This window comes from Peromyscus maniculatus, chromosome 5 (assembly GCF_049852395.1).
Source record: "Peromyscus maniculatus bairdii isolate BWxNUB_F1_BW_parent chromosome 5, HU_Pman_BW_mat_3.1, whole genome shotgun sequence".
Classification (NCBI taxonomy): Eukaryota; Metazoa; Chordata; class Mammalia; order Rodentia; family Cricetidae; genus Peromyscus; species Peromyscus maniculatus.
The window spans coordinates 106291909-106307745 of NC_134856.1; the positions used below are offsets into that span (position 1 = coordinate 106291909).

Genomic DNA, 15837 nt, shown 5'->3' on the forward strand with positions numbered 1-15837 from the left:
CATGGTGTACAGACATACATACTGGCAAAACAGTTATATACATAAAACAAATTCATCTTTAAAAAATTAGATGGGAGCCGGGCGGTGGTGGCACACGCCTTTAATCCCAGCACTTGGGAGGCAGAGCCAGGCAGATCTCTGTGAGTTTGAGGCCAGCCTGGGCCACCAAGTGAGTTCCAGGAAAGGCACAAAGCTACACAGAGAAACCCTGTCTCGAAAAACAAACAAAAAAATTAGATGGGGATTGGCTGAAGAGTCCCAACATCATCCTCTGGCCCAGTACCTCTGGGATCCAATGACTCTGGCCTCTACAGGTACCTGCACACACATGTAACCCTCACCCCACACCTACACACATACAGGTAACTAAAAGAAAACTAAGTCTTTGAAATATATATTGTTGGGGGCTGGAGAGATGGCTCAGAGGTTAAGAGCACCGACTGCTCCTCCAGAGGTCCTGAGTTCAAGTCCCAGCAACCACATGGTGGCTCACAACCATCTGTAATGAGATCCGGCGCCCTCTTCTGTATACATAATAAATAAATAAATCTTTTTAAAAAAAAAAGAAAAGAAAAGAAATATATATTGCAAAGACAGTGAATGAGACAGACCGAACTATATGAGACCTTGTCTCAAAATATGTGCGTGCGTGCGTGCATGCGTGTACTAGAGGTGAGGGAGCATTTCCTTGTATGATCCTGATGCAGCGGCCTGCACTTGTGAGAGGCTGACAAAGGCGAATCACTTGAGCTCAGGAGTTAAGGTGATTCTAGGCAAAAGCGCAACAACCTGTCTGAAAACAACCCAAGCATATAAAACTGAGTGTGTTCAGAATACAGAAGTCATTTAAAGCCAGGGTATTGACTTAGCTGGCCTATACATAGAATCGTAGAGTTATTTGTTTTGGTTTTTTAAGACAGGGTCTTGCTATATAGCCCAGGTTAGCTTCAAATTCAAAAGCCTCCAGCTTTCCAAATGCTCAAATGATAGGTATATGCCACATTTAGCTGAGAGATTTTTGTTTGTTTGTTTGTTTGTTTGTCTGGTTGGTTGGTTGGTTTGGGGTTTTGTGGGGCGGGGGGGGATTGAGACAGGGTTTCTCTGTGTAACAGCCCTAGCTGTCCTGGAACTAGCTCTGTAAACCAGGCTGGCCTCGAACTCAGAGAATCCACCTGCCTCTGCCTTCCAAGTGCTGGGATTAAAGGTGTGCGCCACCACTGCCCGACTGGTTGCTTGTTTTTCAATGAAGCCCAGGTGCTTGTGTGCTAGGATCCAGTCGCCTTGGAAAATGTACTAAGACGGGGGAAGAATTGAAGAGTAGTATCTTTTAGGGGGTTGGGAGAAGTTAGTTGAAATGTCCACAAACAGGACACCCACGGGCACAAGAGAATACATGGGCACAGACAGATGGGTAGCTACGATGTGGGGTGACAGACGGTTCTCTTGCTTCATCTTTGTCATCCAAACAGGTTAAGTCTCCAATGTAAAGAAAAACAAATACCGCAGCCTAGAGATAGCTGAAGCCAGTTCCAGGAGAAGCCACTTAGCAGGTAGGGTGGGAGTCCAAGAATCCCAGTGAGCCCAGCACAAGACAGGGAGCAAAGACAGGCATGAGCTCTTGTTCGGGGAAACCGCTTAACTCGACGGTTTGCGCCCCCACAAGCGCGACTTGTTTTTGTTCTAGTCCTAAAGGGCCTTGAATGCCAGGCCCAGGAACCTCAGCATGTATCGGTTCTGGTTCCCGCGTTCTGGTTCTACCGTGTTGCGGGGCAGTGCCCTAGGTTCCGCTCTCTCTTGTTGCCAGGCAGGGCGTTCCCGCGCTGCGGTGAACTCCAGCCCGGCCTGTGCACGCCAGCACCAATGGCCTTCTACAGGAAGTTGAGGATCAGGTCTTTGGGGACTGTTGGTAGACGGATTTGCAACCAGACCCGTCGGTCCTTCACGAAGCTACTCAAGAGCTTCAGAAGGTTCTGGAATACTGTTAAGAGATGGTTTGCAAAGATCAAGGAGGAAGAGCAGCCAATCTCCGCAGCTGAGGGCATTTTTCACAGAGAAAAAATTACGGAACTTGGCCAGACGCTGAAGAATACAGCTCTATCCCTTGAAAAAAGAGCTCTGGCTGCCCAGAAAATTGGACTACTGGCCTTCACAGGTAACATAGCTGCTTCCTAACTTTCTTCTGCTTGTTAGAACACTGCAGTTTAGAAGGGATGATGATGATTATTTATTTATTATTATTATTATTATTATTATTATTATTATTATCATTTTATTATTATTATGCCCTGGCTGGCCTGGATCTCTCTCTGTAGACCAGGCTTAGATTCTGTTGTCAATATCAACTCAAGATCTTTCAACTCAAGTTCAGATTCCAACAAGGTACTAATTGAAAGGGGGCGTGCGGTAAGGTGGAGACTCTAGCCTGGAGCTCTGTTCTTGGGCTTCTCTAACTTGTGTGACCCTGGACCTATAACACTGAGGGTATTCCATTTGGTGATAAAGCTTTAGTGGAAGCTGGAGATATGCCCTCCCTTGCTTCCCATCAGCACAGCTAAGACTAGCACAAAACTAAAGCACTCTGCTCCTTGGATAAATAGTTGGCTCTTCCTCCAGAACATGAAACTCTAGGGGACTGAGCCTGCCTCACGTGATCACAGCACAGATAATTCCTTCACAGGGCTGAGCTATAGCTGAGCTTCCTGCCTCTCTAGTTTTAACCACTCAATAGTAAAGAAAAAGATGCCTACATTTCCCTTCATGGATATCATTCTTTGAAGATTTGACCCTTCAAATTACATCTAAGGAATTCATTTTCCCACTAAAATAAAATTAAAGCACTCAGACCTTCTAGCCAGAAACTTTTTTTTTGTTTTGAGAAAGGGTCTCATGTAGTGCAGGCTGGCCTCTAAATCTATGTAGTCAAGGATGACCTTACATTTCTGGTCTTTCTGCCTCTATCTGAAATTATAGCTGGTCCTGGGATAACCAGCCTCAGAACATATTATTTTATTAGGAGATGATTGTAAGGATTAAATAAAACTTTATATATATTCCTTAAAATTCATTAGGGAAAAATGGGCGGGTGGGACTTGGTCATCACCAGGGCAGTGTAGCCTTGCCTTTTCCTGGTATACTTACTTTCTTAGTAACTGTATTTGTTTTGTTCTTCCAGACAGGTTCTCTCTATTATGTAGCTCTGGCTGTCCTGGAACTTGAGTGTAGACCAGGCTGGCCTTGAATTCATAGAGATCCATCTGCTTCTGCCTCCTGAGTGCCCAGTTCTTCAGAAGTATTTTAGGAGTGTAAGTTTTTACTGATTTTTTTCAAAGACACTTTTCTATATAATAATGCTTTTTCTTATTTGAAGAAGGGGTTTGAGACAAGAGTCTTTTTTTGTAGCTGTGGCTGACCTGCAATTACCTGGAATCAGGCTATCCTCAGACCTGCACAGACTTGCCTCCCAAAGTGGGATTACAGATGTGTACTACCATGCCTGGCTCTGTGTTATACACTTTATAAACTATAAAAATAAAATATTTGGTACTTATATTCTTTTTTTTTTTTTTTTTTTTTTTTTTTTTTTTTTTTGGTTTTTTGAGACAGGGTTTCTCTGTGTAGCTTTGCGCCTTTCCTGGAACTCACTTGGTAGCCCAGGCTGGCCTCGAACTCACAGAGATCCACCTGGCTCTGCCTCCCGAGTGCTGGGATTAAAGGCGTGCGCCACCACCGCCCGGCTTGGTACTTATATTCTTTATCAAAATTTCATCACAAAGCCAGGCATAGTAGCACATGCCTTTAATCCCAGCACTCATGAGGCAGAGGCAGGCCATTCTCTGAGTTCGAGGGCAGCCTGGTCTATAGAGTAAATTCCAGGACATCCAGGGCTATATTAAGAAACCCTGTCTCAAAAAAAAAAAGGAAAGAAAACAATCTAGGACTAGGCTGAGTTGATGGCCTAAGGAAGAAAAATCTTCTATGGCAGCATTGGTCTTGGGTCTGGGGAAGTTGGGAGTAAGAAATGCATAAGAACAACTCAGCAACTAATGACTCCAACACATTTCTAGCACAAGGCAGCTGAGGCTTCCTTGCTGAGCCTTTGCATTTCCTCTGTGCTCTGCCTCTCTCGGATCTACCGACTTTCCTCCAGTACAAAGACAGAACTTCTCTAAGCAAACACATCCAGATCACACCACTTGGATACATGCACGCCTCGGCAGGCAGTGACCTTCCCATGCTTCCCTACAACGCCTCATCAGGTTCTCAATTTCCAGTGACACAGAAAAGGAAAAGTTAACATGTCTAAAATGTCACCAAGGGTTACCAGAATATGAACCTGGGTCTGGGGTGTAGTGAGGCCCTGAATTCAATCCCCAGGACCAAAACAAACTGACAGAGGAGGTGGAGGCTGAGGAGATAGCTCACTCAGGAAAACGCTTACTTTGTAAACATGAGGCCATGCACTCATGAGCCCTAGAACGCACATAAAAAGCTGGATGGAATCTTCAGACTGGAGAGCTGGAGACAGATGGGTTGCCAGTCAGTCAGGCTAGTCTATTTGTAGAGTTCTAGGCCAGAGAGAGACATGCTCACAAAAATATTAAAGGTATACAGCCCAGTGCGGTAGCTCACACCTTTAATCCCACCAAGGAGGCAGAGGCAGGTGGATCTCAGAGTTGGAAGCCAGCCTGATCTACAAAGTGAGTTCTAGGACAGCCAGGGCTACACAGAGAAACCCTGTCTTGGAAAACCAAAATAATAATTCAAAAGTGGATGATAACCAGACAGTGGTGGCGCACACCTTTAATCCCAGCACTCGGGAGGCAGAGCCAGGCGCATCTTTGTGAGTTTGAGGCCAGCCTGGTCTACAGAGCAAGATCCAGGATAGGCACCAAAACTACACAGAGAAACCATGTCTCAAAAAACAAACAAACCAAATAATGGATGATGTCTGAGGCTGTCTCCTAACCTCCTCGAACATGCACATACATATATGCACAGGCATCCCCGTGTGTGTGTGTATGTGTGTGTGTGTGTGTGTGTGTGTGTGTGTGTGTGTGTGTGTGCATGCACACACACAAGGAATAAGAATGCACAGGGGCCTCTGAAATTTTACCAGCTACATTCACTATGCACTTCTGGAAGCGAAAATGCTTGTCTTGCAGGGGGCCTGAGTGCGGCACAGTTCGCCAGCGAGTACATGCGAGAAGTGGCTCTCTTGCTGCAGAGCGAGAAGGTGATGTCGTCCAAGACAAAGATCCTCCTGCTCCAGAGTGTGGCGTGTTGGTGCTACTTAAACCCGGCCAGCCAGAAGCGAGCCAAACAGCTGCAGTTCATCCCCATCTTCATCACTTTCTTTGAGACCCCCTTCCACTCCACCATCAAGAGTGAAGTCAACAGCCACCGCCTTGTTCAGTTCTGGATATGCTATGCCCTCTCCGCCATGACCTGTAACAACTTAGCCGTCATGAAGGAGTTGAGATCTTACAGCTCTCTAAAATACCACCTGCAGATACTGGCTATGGAGAACTGGACTGGGTGGTCTGAAAATTTTGCTGAGGTCTTATATTTCCTAGTAGGTTTTCACAGAAATTAATTTTTTTCAGTCCAGTTCCATGATCCAGCTATCTGGGCCATCACATTACCCTGGAAACCTGAAATAAAGACTAAAAGCCGTGTGCTGTTCTACACTCTTGCCTTTTGCAGTTAAAAAGTTCTCTGCACAGGCTGAGGAGACAGTTCAGTGGGGAAAGTACTTGCTGTGCATGCCTGAGGACAAGTCTAGATCCCCAGACTACACCTAAAAGCTATGTGGGTGTTGGCACCCCCCATGTGGTCCCAGCAGTGATGAAGCCTCAGTATAGATGGTGGGCAGTGATGGGGGAAGACACACTAGGTCCACTTCAGACCTATATACATGCACCACACACATACACAACATGTACACACACACAATCTATGTAGACATCCATACAGTCTGTCCCTGTAATCATAAAACCTGAACAGCTCCACTGCTTACTATGAACTTAGAGATACGGGGCTCCTTGAGCTCACAAGTGTAATCTCTCCCATTAGGAAATAAAGATGTTAAATCATCCAGGCTTTTAACCCCAGTTCAGCTACTTGGCAGGTGGAGGCAGGGGGGTTGAGTTCACAGCTAGCCTGGGTAACACAGTGAGACCTAGTCTTCTGGGTTCCAGACCAGCCTGTTCTACAGAGTGAGTTCCAGGACAGCCAGGGCTGCACAGAGAACCCTTGAAAAACTAAAAGAGAGACCCTCTTCTCAAAAGAGAGAAAAGAAAAAGAAAGAAAAAAGGGGGAGAGAGAGAAGAAAAGAAAAGAAAAGAAAAGAAAAGAAAAGAAAAGAAAAGAAAAGAAAAGAAAAGAAAAGAAAAGAAAAGAAAGGAAGGAAGGAAGGAAGGAAGGAAGGAAGGAAGGAAGGAAGGAAGGAAGGAAGGGAGGGAAGGCAGGCAGGAAGGCCAGGTGTGGTAGAGCAAACGTTTAATAACAACACTCAGGAGGCAGAGCTCTGTAGTTTGAAGACAGTCTGTCTGCTCTACATATGGAGTAACAGGCCAGCCAGAGCTAGATAGTGATACCCTGTCTTTAAAAAAAAAAAAAAAGTCGAGGGGTGGCAAAGAGGGCAGCTGGAGAAATGGTTCAGTGTGAATAAAGAGCTTGCCACACAAGTATAAGGACCTGAGTTTGAATCCCCAGAGCCCACTTAAAGCTGACCACGCTAGAGTGCCACACTCCTCTGGCACTATGAGAGGCAGAGACAGGAAAATCCCTGAAGATTGTGGATGAGCTAGCCTGGTGCTCATGGCTGTGAACAAGCGACCCTGTCTCAAATAAGGTAGAAGATGAGGCCTGACACCCAAGGCTGACCTCTGACCTCCACATGCACCCTGCAGCACTCACACACCCATACTCACACACATGAACATACACATACACACATCATACACACACACACACACACACACACACACACACACACACACACACACACAAATGTTTTTAAAAGTGGAAAGCAGGGCTGGAGAGATGGCTCAGAGGTTAAGAGCACCGACTGCTCTTCCAGAGGTCCTGAGTTCAATTCCCAGCACCCACAAGGTGGCTCACAACCATCTGTAATGAGATCTAGCACCCTCTTCTGTATACATAATAAATAAATCTTTAAAAAAAAAAAAGTGGAAAGCAAAAAGCAGCTAGACCTGGTGGCACACACCTGTAACCCCAGGTTTAAAGGCAAATACTACAAGGGATAGAGAGGACTCAGCAGGGAGGAGTGCTCTTCCAGAGGACTTGGAAGGTAGAGGCAGGAGGACCAGAGTTCAAAGTCATCATCAGCTACTGACTGAGTCTGAGGTGCGGGAGCCCACAACTGACTCAGTTTCCCAATTTGAATCTGAAGTCTATTCTGAGTCAATAGAGTTCAAGGTTGTTTGCGTCAAGGCTGTGAGAAAGTCCTGATAAGCCCGCAGAGTCTCCTTGAAGGGCTATGAGAAAGTCCTGATTAGCCCACAAGAAGGAACACACTATTTAGCTGGATGCAGGCTGCTGATGCCAGCCAGAGGTATATGGAAATAGAAAATGAAACTGCCTGCTCCTTGATGCAGGGCAGGATAGATAGTGGCTGAATGCCTGTGCTGTGCATTGTTCTACTCTGTCCTTCCAGACTGTATACAAGCTGGCTGTGAAATAAACTCGGGGCTGTCCGGCATTGACCAGCAGACCTCTTGACTCTTTTTTGTCTTCTTCATTGTCTCTTCAATCCGCATGCCTCTACCCAGCTACCAGCTACCCAGCTGACTATCGGCAGGCCCGACAAGTGGCCGCCAAGGAGGCTGAGGTCAACTTGAACTACATAAAATTCTTTCACACACTCTGTAGCATGCAGTTGCAATTAGACGCAATGGGCTGTGTGCCATTGTTGAATAATGTCAGTGGGAATATTGATTTTAGCCTTTACACAAAAACCAAAGTGATTGCCTCCAGTGTCTACCATTAAACCATGAACATTATTTTCTGATATCTACTTGAAGCTGATTTACAACAATTACTTCATTACCAATTCCTCACTGAGAAAAAAACATACCCTGGATTCTCATCACACTCCATGCTTACCAGGAATAGCAACATATGCCTCTCATCTCAAAATGAGAGCAAAAGATCAGAAGTTCAGTGGCATCTTTAGTTAAGTATTGAGTAAGCATTGAGTAGGCTTTCCTGTTGCAAAGGCCCATGGCCAATCTCTCTCATCTCTGTCTCCTCTCCTTTCCTTTCCTCCTCTCCTCTCCTCTCTGCCTGCTGCCTAGGGATCAGGATATAAAGCTCTCAGCTACTTCTCAGCATCATGCCAGCCTACATGCCACCATGCTCCCTGCCATGATAATGAACCAAGCCTCTGAACCTAAGCAAGGCCCCAGTTAAATGCTTTCCTTTATAAGAGTTGCCTTGGTCGTGGTGTCTGTTCATCTCAATAAAGCAGTGACTGAGACAGCATATGAACATTCTCTTACTACATACATGTGCCCACTCTCAATATAATCGTTATGCAATTAGGCAACATAATTCTTTCAATACTTTTCCAAGCTGTCAACTAATACAGTGTGATTACATATTCCTTGTACAACTCTTTCCCTGTGGTTGCTTTTCACTTAGCTCCTGGATGCCTGCCATTAAGTTCCACATTTTTCTTCTCTATATTCAGCATCTCTTGGAGAGCTCATGATCATCATGGAACCCAGCAAGATAACAAGTAATCTAGGTGTCATGTCCAAGTATCTCCATCACCCCTAGTGATGGGTCCTGCTCCTCTATGTACCCTTGCCTTTCATTGTCCAATGTCTTCCTCTGATTGGCAACGTTGACATTCTCAAGGTACTGGAGACTGAACCCAGGGCCTTGCACTTGCTAGGCAAAAACTCTACCACTGAGGTACATACCCAGCCCTTAACTGATAGATTCAATCTTCTTCAATCTTTCTGAACCCAGAGAAACAGCAGCAAGCAGCAATGTTCCGCACAAGCGGAGTCCCAGTAGGACAGGGAAAGTTGAGCCCATGACGCTGAGTTCATACTTTCTAAAGACATCAATCCTGTCATGTCACGCCACTCTGCTGGAATCGGGAGTGTTGCGCTACTGGGGTGTCCTATGCCTGGAAGAACACATGTGATACAGAAAAGCATATATGCTGCCAATTAAAAATGTAAAACTGAAAGAGGATGTGGCTTAGTGGTAAAGTATTTGCCTACCCTGCAGGAAGCCCTGGGTTCAATCCTCAACACTGAAGGGAGGAAAAAAATAAAAAGTAGCATAACATATACTCCTTTAAAAAACATATATTAACATTCTACATATACTAATGAATGACTTACTCTTCCTCATTGCTTCAAAAGATTCTGCCATGGCCGGAGTGACATTTAGATTGCTTCCCGTCTCAACCGGTCAAAGCAGTAATGAATATATTTCACACAAGTGTGTCAAAGATATTTCTAAAAATGAAACTGACTAGTAACAGTGTCTTGTTATCCCCACACGTCACTTCTTCATTGCTGGGCTCTAGCTTTATTGGAGTGGAATTGGCTTTAGGTTTCTTGGGGGGGTTAGGGAAAGAAACCATGGCTATGTTCAATTTACATATTTAATCAGAGATGTCGAAAAGCTCTCCTGACTGTGCTCAGGGAACGTATTCTCTACAGAATGGAGTGCAGGGCAGTCTGGCCACCAAGCCTACTTAAGCTCCAAAAGATGCCGGTGGAGTTGAAGGAGGTAAGATACTTGGTGAAGTCGTGTGTTACTGTAACGTCTTGTAGCACTGTGATGCTAAGTCTTGAATGCCAAACTGGATAACCAGTTTTCAAGTCCTTTTGTTTTCCTTTACTAAGCCTTCTTAAGTCATCTCTCCAGCATTTGGGTTTCCCCAGAAACAATTCAGAGATATGGATCCAAGAACTAGGACTGTATTTAGGAGTTGATCCTTGGAACCAGCAAAAGGGACAAGAGGGGTATAGGTATGTTTGTTTGTTTGGTTTGGTTTGGTTTTGGTTTTCTGAGACAGAATTTCACTATGTAAACAGCCTTGGCTGTGTGAGATCTGCCTACCTCTGCCTCCTGATGGGATGAAAGGCATGGGCTACCACTGCCTGGTGGGGTATGGATTTTAAAAATGTGTGTTCAATGGCTCTCCCTGGGAAGGAGAAATAGACTAGACTCTGCAGGTGGATTGGAAGTGAGTAGGGAATAAGAGGGACCAGGTGGGGATGGGGTGGAGGGAGTGTGGCAAGAGACAGTTGGAACTAGGGGGCACTTGGGGTGTGGGGGTGGAAACCTAGTGAGTGGGGAATTACTAGAATCTATGAGGATGACCCTAGTGAGGACTCCTAGTAATGGAGGATACTCAGTCTGAACTGGCCATTTTTTGAAGCCAGGTAAGGCTTCCAGTGGTGAGAGTTGGGTTACATTTGGTCGAATTACTGGCCTAGGAAGCCTCTGGAGATCCCTAAACAACCCAGACTGAGCCGGGCGGTGGTGGCTCATGCCTTTAATGCCAGCACTTGGGAGGCAGAGGCAGGCGGATCTCTGTGAGTTCAAGGCCAGCCTGGTCTACAGAGTGAGTTCCAGGACAGGCTCCAAAGCTAGACAGTAACCCTTTCTTGGAAGAAAAACAAACAAACAAAAAAACCCAAACTGATGCAAGGCCAGAGGTTACTCTCTGAAAACTGAGGCAGCAGAGGGCATTGCCAAGGACAACTTCCACTCAGCTTATTGAATGGAGAGATCAAGCTGGTTCCCGCATGGTACCTTCACCCCTACATTCTAGTCTCTTTGGCATGAAAAGGTACTCTACGGGTTATGGAAAAACAAACCTGGGGGGGGGCATGTGCTGGGGCAACAATGGTGGCACAGAACTTGTGGGAGTGGCCAGCCAATGTCTGATTTAACTTGAGGCCCCTCCACAGGAGGGAGCCTATGCCCTAATCCGCCTGGGACGGCCAGAAACCAGAGACTGGACATCCCAGAGACCTACGGTAGAACCAAACATGATTGGTGCTGTGGAACAATCCAATCTACACTATGAATATGTATTAATCTCTTTTTGTTAATAAAAAGCTGACAGGCTGGTAGCCAGGCAGGAAATTAGGTGGGAAAGGCGAACTGAGAATGCTGGGAAGGAGAAGGGCAGAGTCGGGAGTCACCAGCCAGATGTAGAGGAAGCAAGATGAGAATGTTGTCCTGAGAAAGGGTACCAAGCCATGTGGCTAAACACAGGTAAGAATTATGGGTTAAGTGTAAGAGCTAGGTAGTAATAAGCCTGAGCTACTGGCTGAGCATTTATAAGTAATATTAAGCCTCCGAGTCAACTATTTGGGAAGCAGCTGCCTGGTATTTGGGAGCTGCTGGCAGGATAGAAACTTCCAATTACAGATTGGTCTTAAGAAAAAAAAAAAATCAATGAAATGATTCTTGATATTCTGCTATGCTCATAGATCAGTGGTCTGTCCAGTTGCCATCAGAGACTTCCTCCTAGAGCAGACAGGAGCAGGTGCAGAGACTCATAAACAGATATTATACAGAGTTTAAATTGGAGGTCTCCATCAGATCCTTCCCCTCAGAGCTCCAGGAACCCCAAAGAAGCGGGTGAGGAAAGACTGTAGGAGTCAGAGGGCATGGAGGACACCAGGAGAACACGGCCCACTGAATCAACTATGTGGGGCTCACATGGGCTCCCAGAGACTGACACAGTAAGCACCAGGCCTGCATGGGTCCACACCGTATGAGAGAACCAACTCCCAGGAGTCTTCCTCTGACCTCCATACATGCCTAAAGGCACATGCAGGTGACCCACACAAATAACAACAAAAAATTGTTATTCTGTGCTTGCTTGTATGTATGTTTACGCACCACACGACTGCCTGGTGGCTTCAGAACCACTAAGTGGGTGTAGGAGACTGAACCCAGGTCCTGTGGAAGAACAGCAAGTGCTCTTAACCATTGGATAATCTCTCCAGTCTCAATTTTTTAAAAGATATTATATTCTCAGAAATGTTTCCACTGTCACAAACTACTGCACAGCCATCAAGCCCACCTGGTTTCTCTCTAGCCTCAGCCAGCATACATTCCGTCACCATCATGCTACATGCTGCTTGCTCTGCTGTTATGCTATAGATGACACACTACTCTGAGGCGCCTGCACCCTGCCTCCACCTCAACCCTGCCACTATCCAGTTAGCTATGTGCCATTCCCGTGGGTCACATGTGATAGGTGGAGTTTGAGGTTCACTGGGTGATACACTGCTACAAACACTGACGATTCAAACTGCATGAATGGATGAGCATGCTACCTCGTGGGTACGTAGATAAACAGTGACCTGGGAAATGGTCCTCTGGGCATGTCTGTGGGGGAATTATCTGGACTGTGTTTCAGCAGTAAGACAAGCATACTGGTGATAGCACCTTTCCCTGCATGAGATCCTCAAGTTAAAAAAGGCTGAGCAGCAGCCGGGCGGTGGTGGCGCACGCCTTTAATCCCAGCACTCGGGAGGCAGAGCCAGGCGGATCGCTGTGAGTTCGAGGCCAGCCTGGGCTACCAAGTGAGCTCCAGGAAAGGCGCAAAACTACACAGAGAAACCCTGTCTCGAAAAACCAAAAAAAAAAAAAAAAAAAAAGGCTGAGCAGCAACATGCATTTATCACTCTGCATTCTGATGTCAGTGAATACAACATGACCAGCTGCCACAAGCTCCTACAAGCTTGACTTCCCCGTCAGGATATATTGTCCTTGAAGTGTCAACCAGAATAAATCTCCTTTCTTAAACTGCCTTTGCCAAGCTGGAGAGATGGCTCAGTGGTTAAGAACACTGGCTGCTCTTCCAGAGGACCTGGGTTCAATTCCCAGCACCCACATGGCAGCTCACAACTGTCTGTAACTCCTGTTCCAGATATATATATGTAACTCACACAGATATATATGCATGCAAAACACCAATGCACATAAAGTAAAAATAAATACATTTTAAAAATTAATAAATTGCCTTTGCCAGAGAATTTTATCATAGCAACAGGAAAAGAAACTGAGATGACATTGCTAAGGACAAAGCAAGCCTCCATAGCAAGCCTCCATAAGGAAATCTACCCCTGCATCACCCAGGAATTTGGACCAATTTCAGATGAGCTGGGAATCCCCATTTGAGAGGAACCAAGCCCCCCAAAAATGCAAACACCCCAGCAGGTGTATCAGGTATTTGTCGGCATTGCTATCAATTTACCTGGAAATGTTAGTAACATTTGAACAAATTCTTCTTTGAGTATCCAAACTATGTAATAGCAATTTGTATTTTAAATCAAAGGGAAGTTTGAACTGAAAAAAAAAATTACTGTGGGGAAAATGGACATTTTTTTCTTGGTTTTTTAAGATAGGGTTCTGTGTAGTCCTGGCTGTCCAGGATTAAAGGTGTGTGCCATCACTGCCCAGCAGGAAAATGGACTTGTTAATCCTGCTGGGAACTAGGCTGGTATATATACTGTAAGAGCCTGTTACCCTATCCAAAGGACCCAGGTGCTCTGATAGTTATAAATTCCTTGCAATTTCTTGACCTGTGATTTATCAGGTAAAACCTGAAGTCCAGAGATCTTGGGGGGGAGGGGGGAGTTATTGTTGTTTGGTTGGTTTGGTTTGGTTTTTTGAAGATAGGGTCTTACTATGTAGCCTTGGCTGTCCTAGAACTCAGAGATCTTCCTGCCTCTGCCTCCAGACTGCTGGGATTCAAGGTGTGTGCCACTGCAGAAGGCTAAATCCAGAGATCTTTTAAAGGAATAGTTAAACAGAATTAAGGGCCCTTATGGCAGTATGGTGGTCATGTGCTGCATTGAAATGTACTAGAATGTACTTCTGAAAGCATCTGAATTTCTTTTTATCAAAATAGCTTTTGTTGTTGTTTTTTGTGTGAGACAATTTCTCTATGTAGCCCTTGCTGTCTAAGAATTCACTTTGTAGACCAGGCTGCCCTCAAATGCAAAGATCCTCCTGCCTGCCTCTGTCTCCCTAGTGCTGGGATTAAAGATATGGGCCACCACACCTGGCTATCAAAATAGCTTTTTAAAAACAATTATATTTAGTGTATGTGAGTGCAGCCACTGACACTCCATGGCCCATACCTGCAGGTCAGAGAACAATTAGAAGTCAGTTTTCACCTATAACCATGGGCTCCAGGGATTGAATTCAGGTTGTCAGATTTTCCCATCTTGTCAGCCTACTGGCAAGATATCTCACCTCTGGTGTACTAAGACTGCCAGTCAAGGGGCTGGAGAGATGGCTCAGAGGTTAAGAGTCCTGGCTGCTCTTCCAGAGGTCCTGAGTTCAATTCCCAGCAACCACGTGGTGACTCACAACCATCTGTAATGAGATCTGGTGCCCTCTTGTGACCTACAGGCATATATGCAGGCAGAACACTGTATACACAATAAATAAATCTTAAAAAAAAAAAAAAAAAAAAAAAAAAAGACTGCCAGTCAAGCCTCTCCAAGAGCAGCAACATAAGCCTGAGTCTGAGAGAACCTTATGCAAATGGAGAAAAATATCTGAGAAGAAGCTGTGTCCTTTGCTTGTTTTTCAAGGAGAAAGTTCTACTTTTTACAAAGCCTGTTGATGACACAGCTCCAGCTCTCCATGTCCGGTGTGAGAAACCTTTGCAGACCTAAATACTGTTAAGGCTTTTTCATTTTAGAAACCTTTCCTGCTCTGGCACTGCCCTAAGAGTTATCACAGTACTTTAAAAATCCTCCTTATAACGGGGGGAGGGGAATTAATGGAATACACGGGACATGAAAGAAGAACTATTTGGGGGGGGGGAGCAACAAGCAGGGGACAGGAGGAAACGTTACCCTGAAATGTTTAGTTATATACCCTTGTATAACTAAACTGAGTCACACAGCTCCACTCTCCTAATTGTGACATTACCAGATTCTCCCCCTTGCCCTATCCCAAGTATTTTTAAAAATTAATTTGCCAGTTCTCTAATGCAGTCTTGAAGCTAGTGACCCAAATCCAATGCACAGCCACCGTCTCATCCCACAGTAGTTTATACAGCCTCGAGTAGTTTATAAGACACAAAGAAATTAAAATGTTTTCCATTCACACTAGCCACATTTTAAATGCTGAACTAGCGGGTCCTTCGCTGTACAACACAGGTATATCACCATCACCTCCAAGTCCTATTGAACAAAGTTGTTAGTAACAGCTTCCATTTTTGTTTGTAATATTTATTACTCATTTGAGTACGGCACACATGCCAAGGCCCGTGAGTGGTCAGAGGACACCTTTCCTGAGTTGGCTGTCATTCCTGCTGCTCTGCATACACCAGGCCAGATGGCCTGTGTGCTCTCGTCTCTGCTTCCTGTCTCCACACAGAAGTGTGCTGGGCCTGCAGACCACCTGGCTTGTCTTAAAAGCATGAGTTCCATTAACTGGGCATGTTAGCAAAAGCCTTTTAATCCCAGAACTCCAGTGCTCTAGGAAACAGAGGTAGGTGGATCCCCGAGTCCGAGGACAGCCTGGCCTACACAGAGTTGCAGGGCAGCCAGAGCTATAGAGAAACCTTGTCTTAAAAAAAAAAAAAAAAAAGAGGAGGTGGCGGGGGACGGAACGGGACGGTACGGGACCCAAGGGATGAAACTCAGGCCCACGGCCCTCACAGCAGGTCCTCCTACCTACTGAGCCATCTCCCTGGCCTGTTTGTTTTGCAACAGGGTCTCGTGTAGCCCAGGCTGGCCTTGAATTCATTATGTAGCAGAGGACCCTGAACTTCTGATCCTCCTGCCTCCACCTCCCAGAGCA

At 45.5% G+C, this 15837-nt stretch overlaps 1 protein-coding gene across 1 annotated transcript; it reads left to right on the top strand.

Moving 5' to 3' along the window:
* Window positions 1-1788: 1788 nt before the first annotated feature.
* Window positions 1789-5687, top strand: Armh2 (armadillo like helical domain containing 2). The gene is made up of 2 exons (XM_006977126.4): window positions 1789-2152; window positions 5163-5687. Exons 1-2 carry the CDS (start codon window positions 1861-1863, stop codon window positions 5591-5593), a joined length of 723 nt encoding a protein of 240 aa, XP_006977188.3. The 5' UTR covers window positions 1789-1860; the 3' UTR covers window positions 5594-5687.
* Window positions 5688-15837: the final 10150 nt, after the last annotated feature.

Excerpts from the sequence above, each read along its gene's own strand:
- Armh2 (XM_006977126.4), top strand. The coding sequence starts at position 1,861 with ATGGCCTTCTACAGGAAGTTGAGGATCAGGTCTTTGGGGACTGTTGGT. Across the intron at positions 2,153-5,162 it reads TGGACTACTGGCCTTCACAG|GGGGCCTGAGTGCGGCACAG; the intron begins GTAACATAGCTG and ends CTTGTCTTGCAG.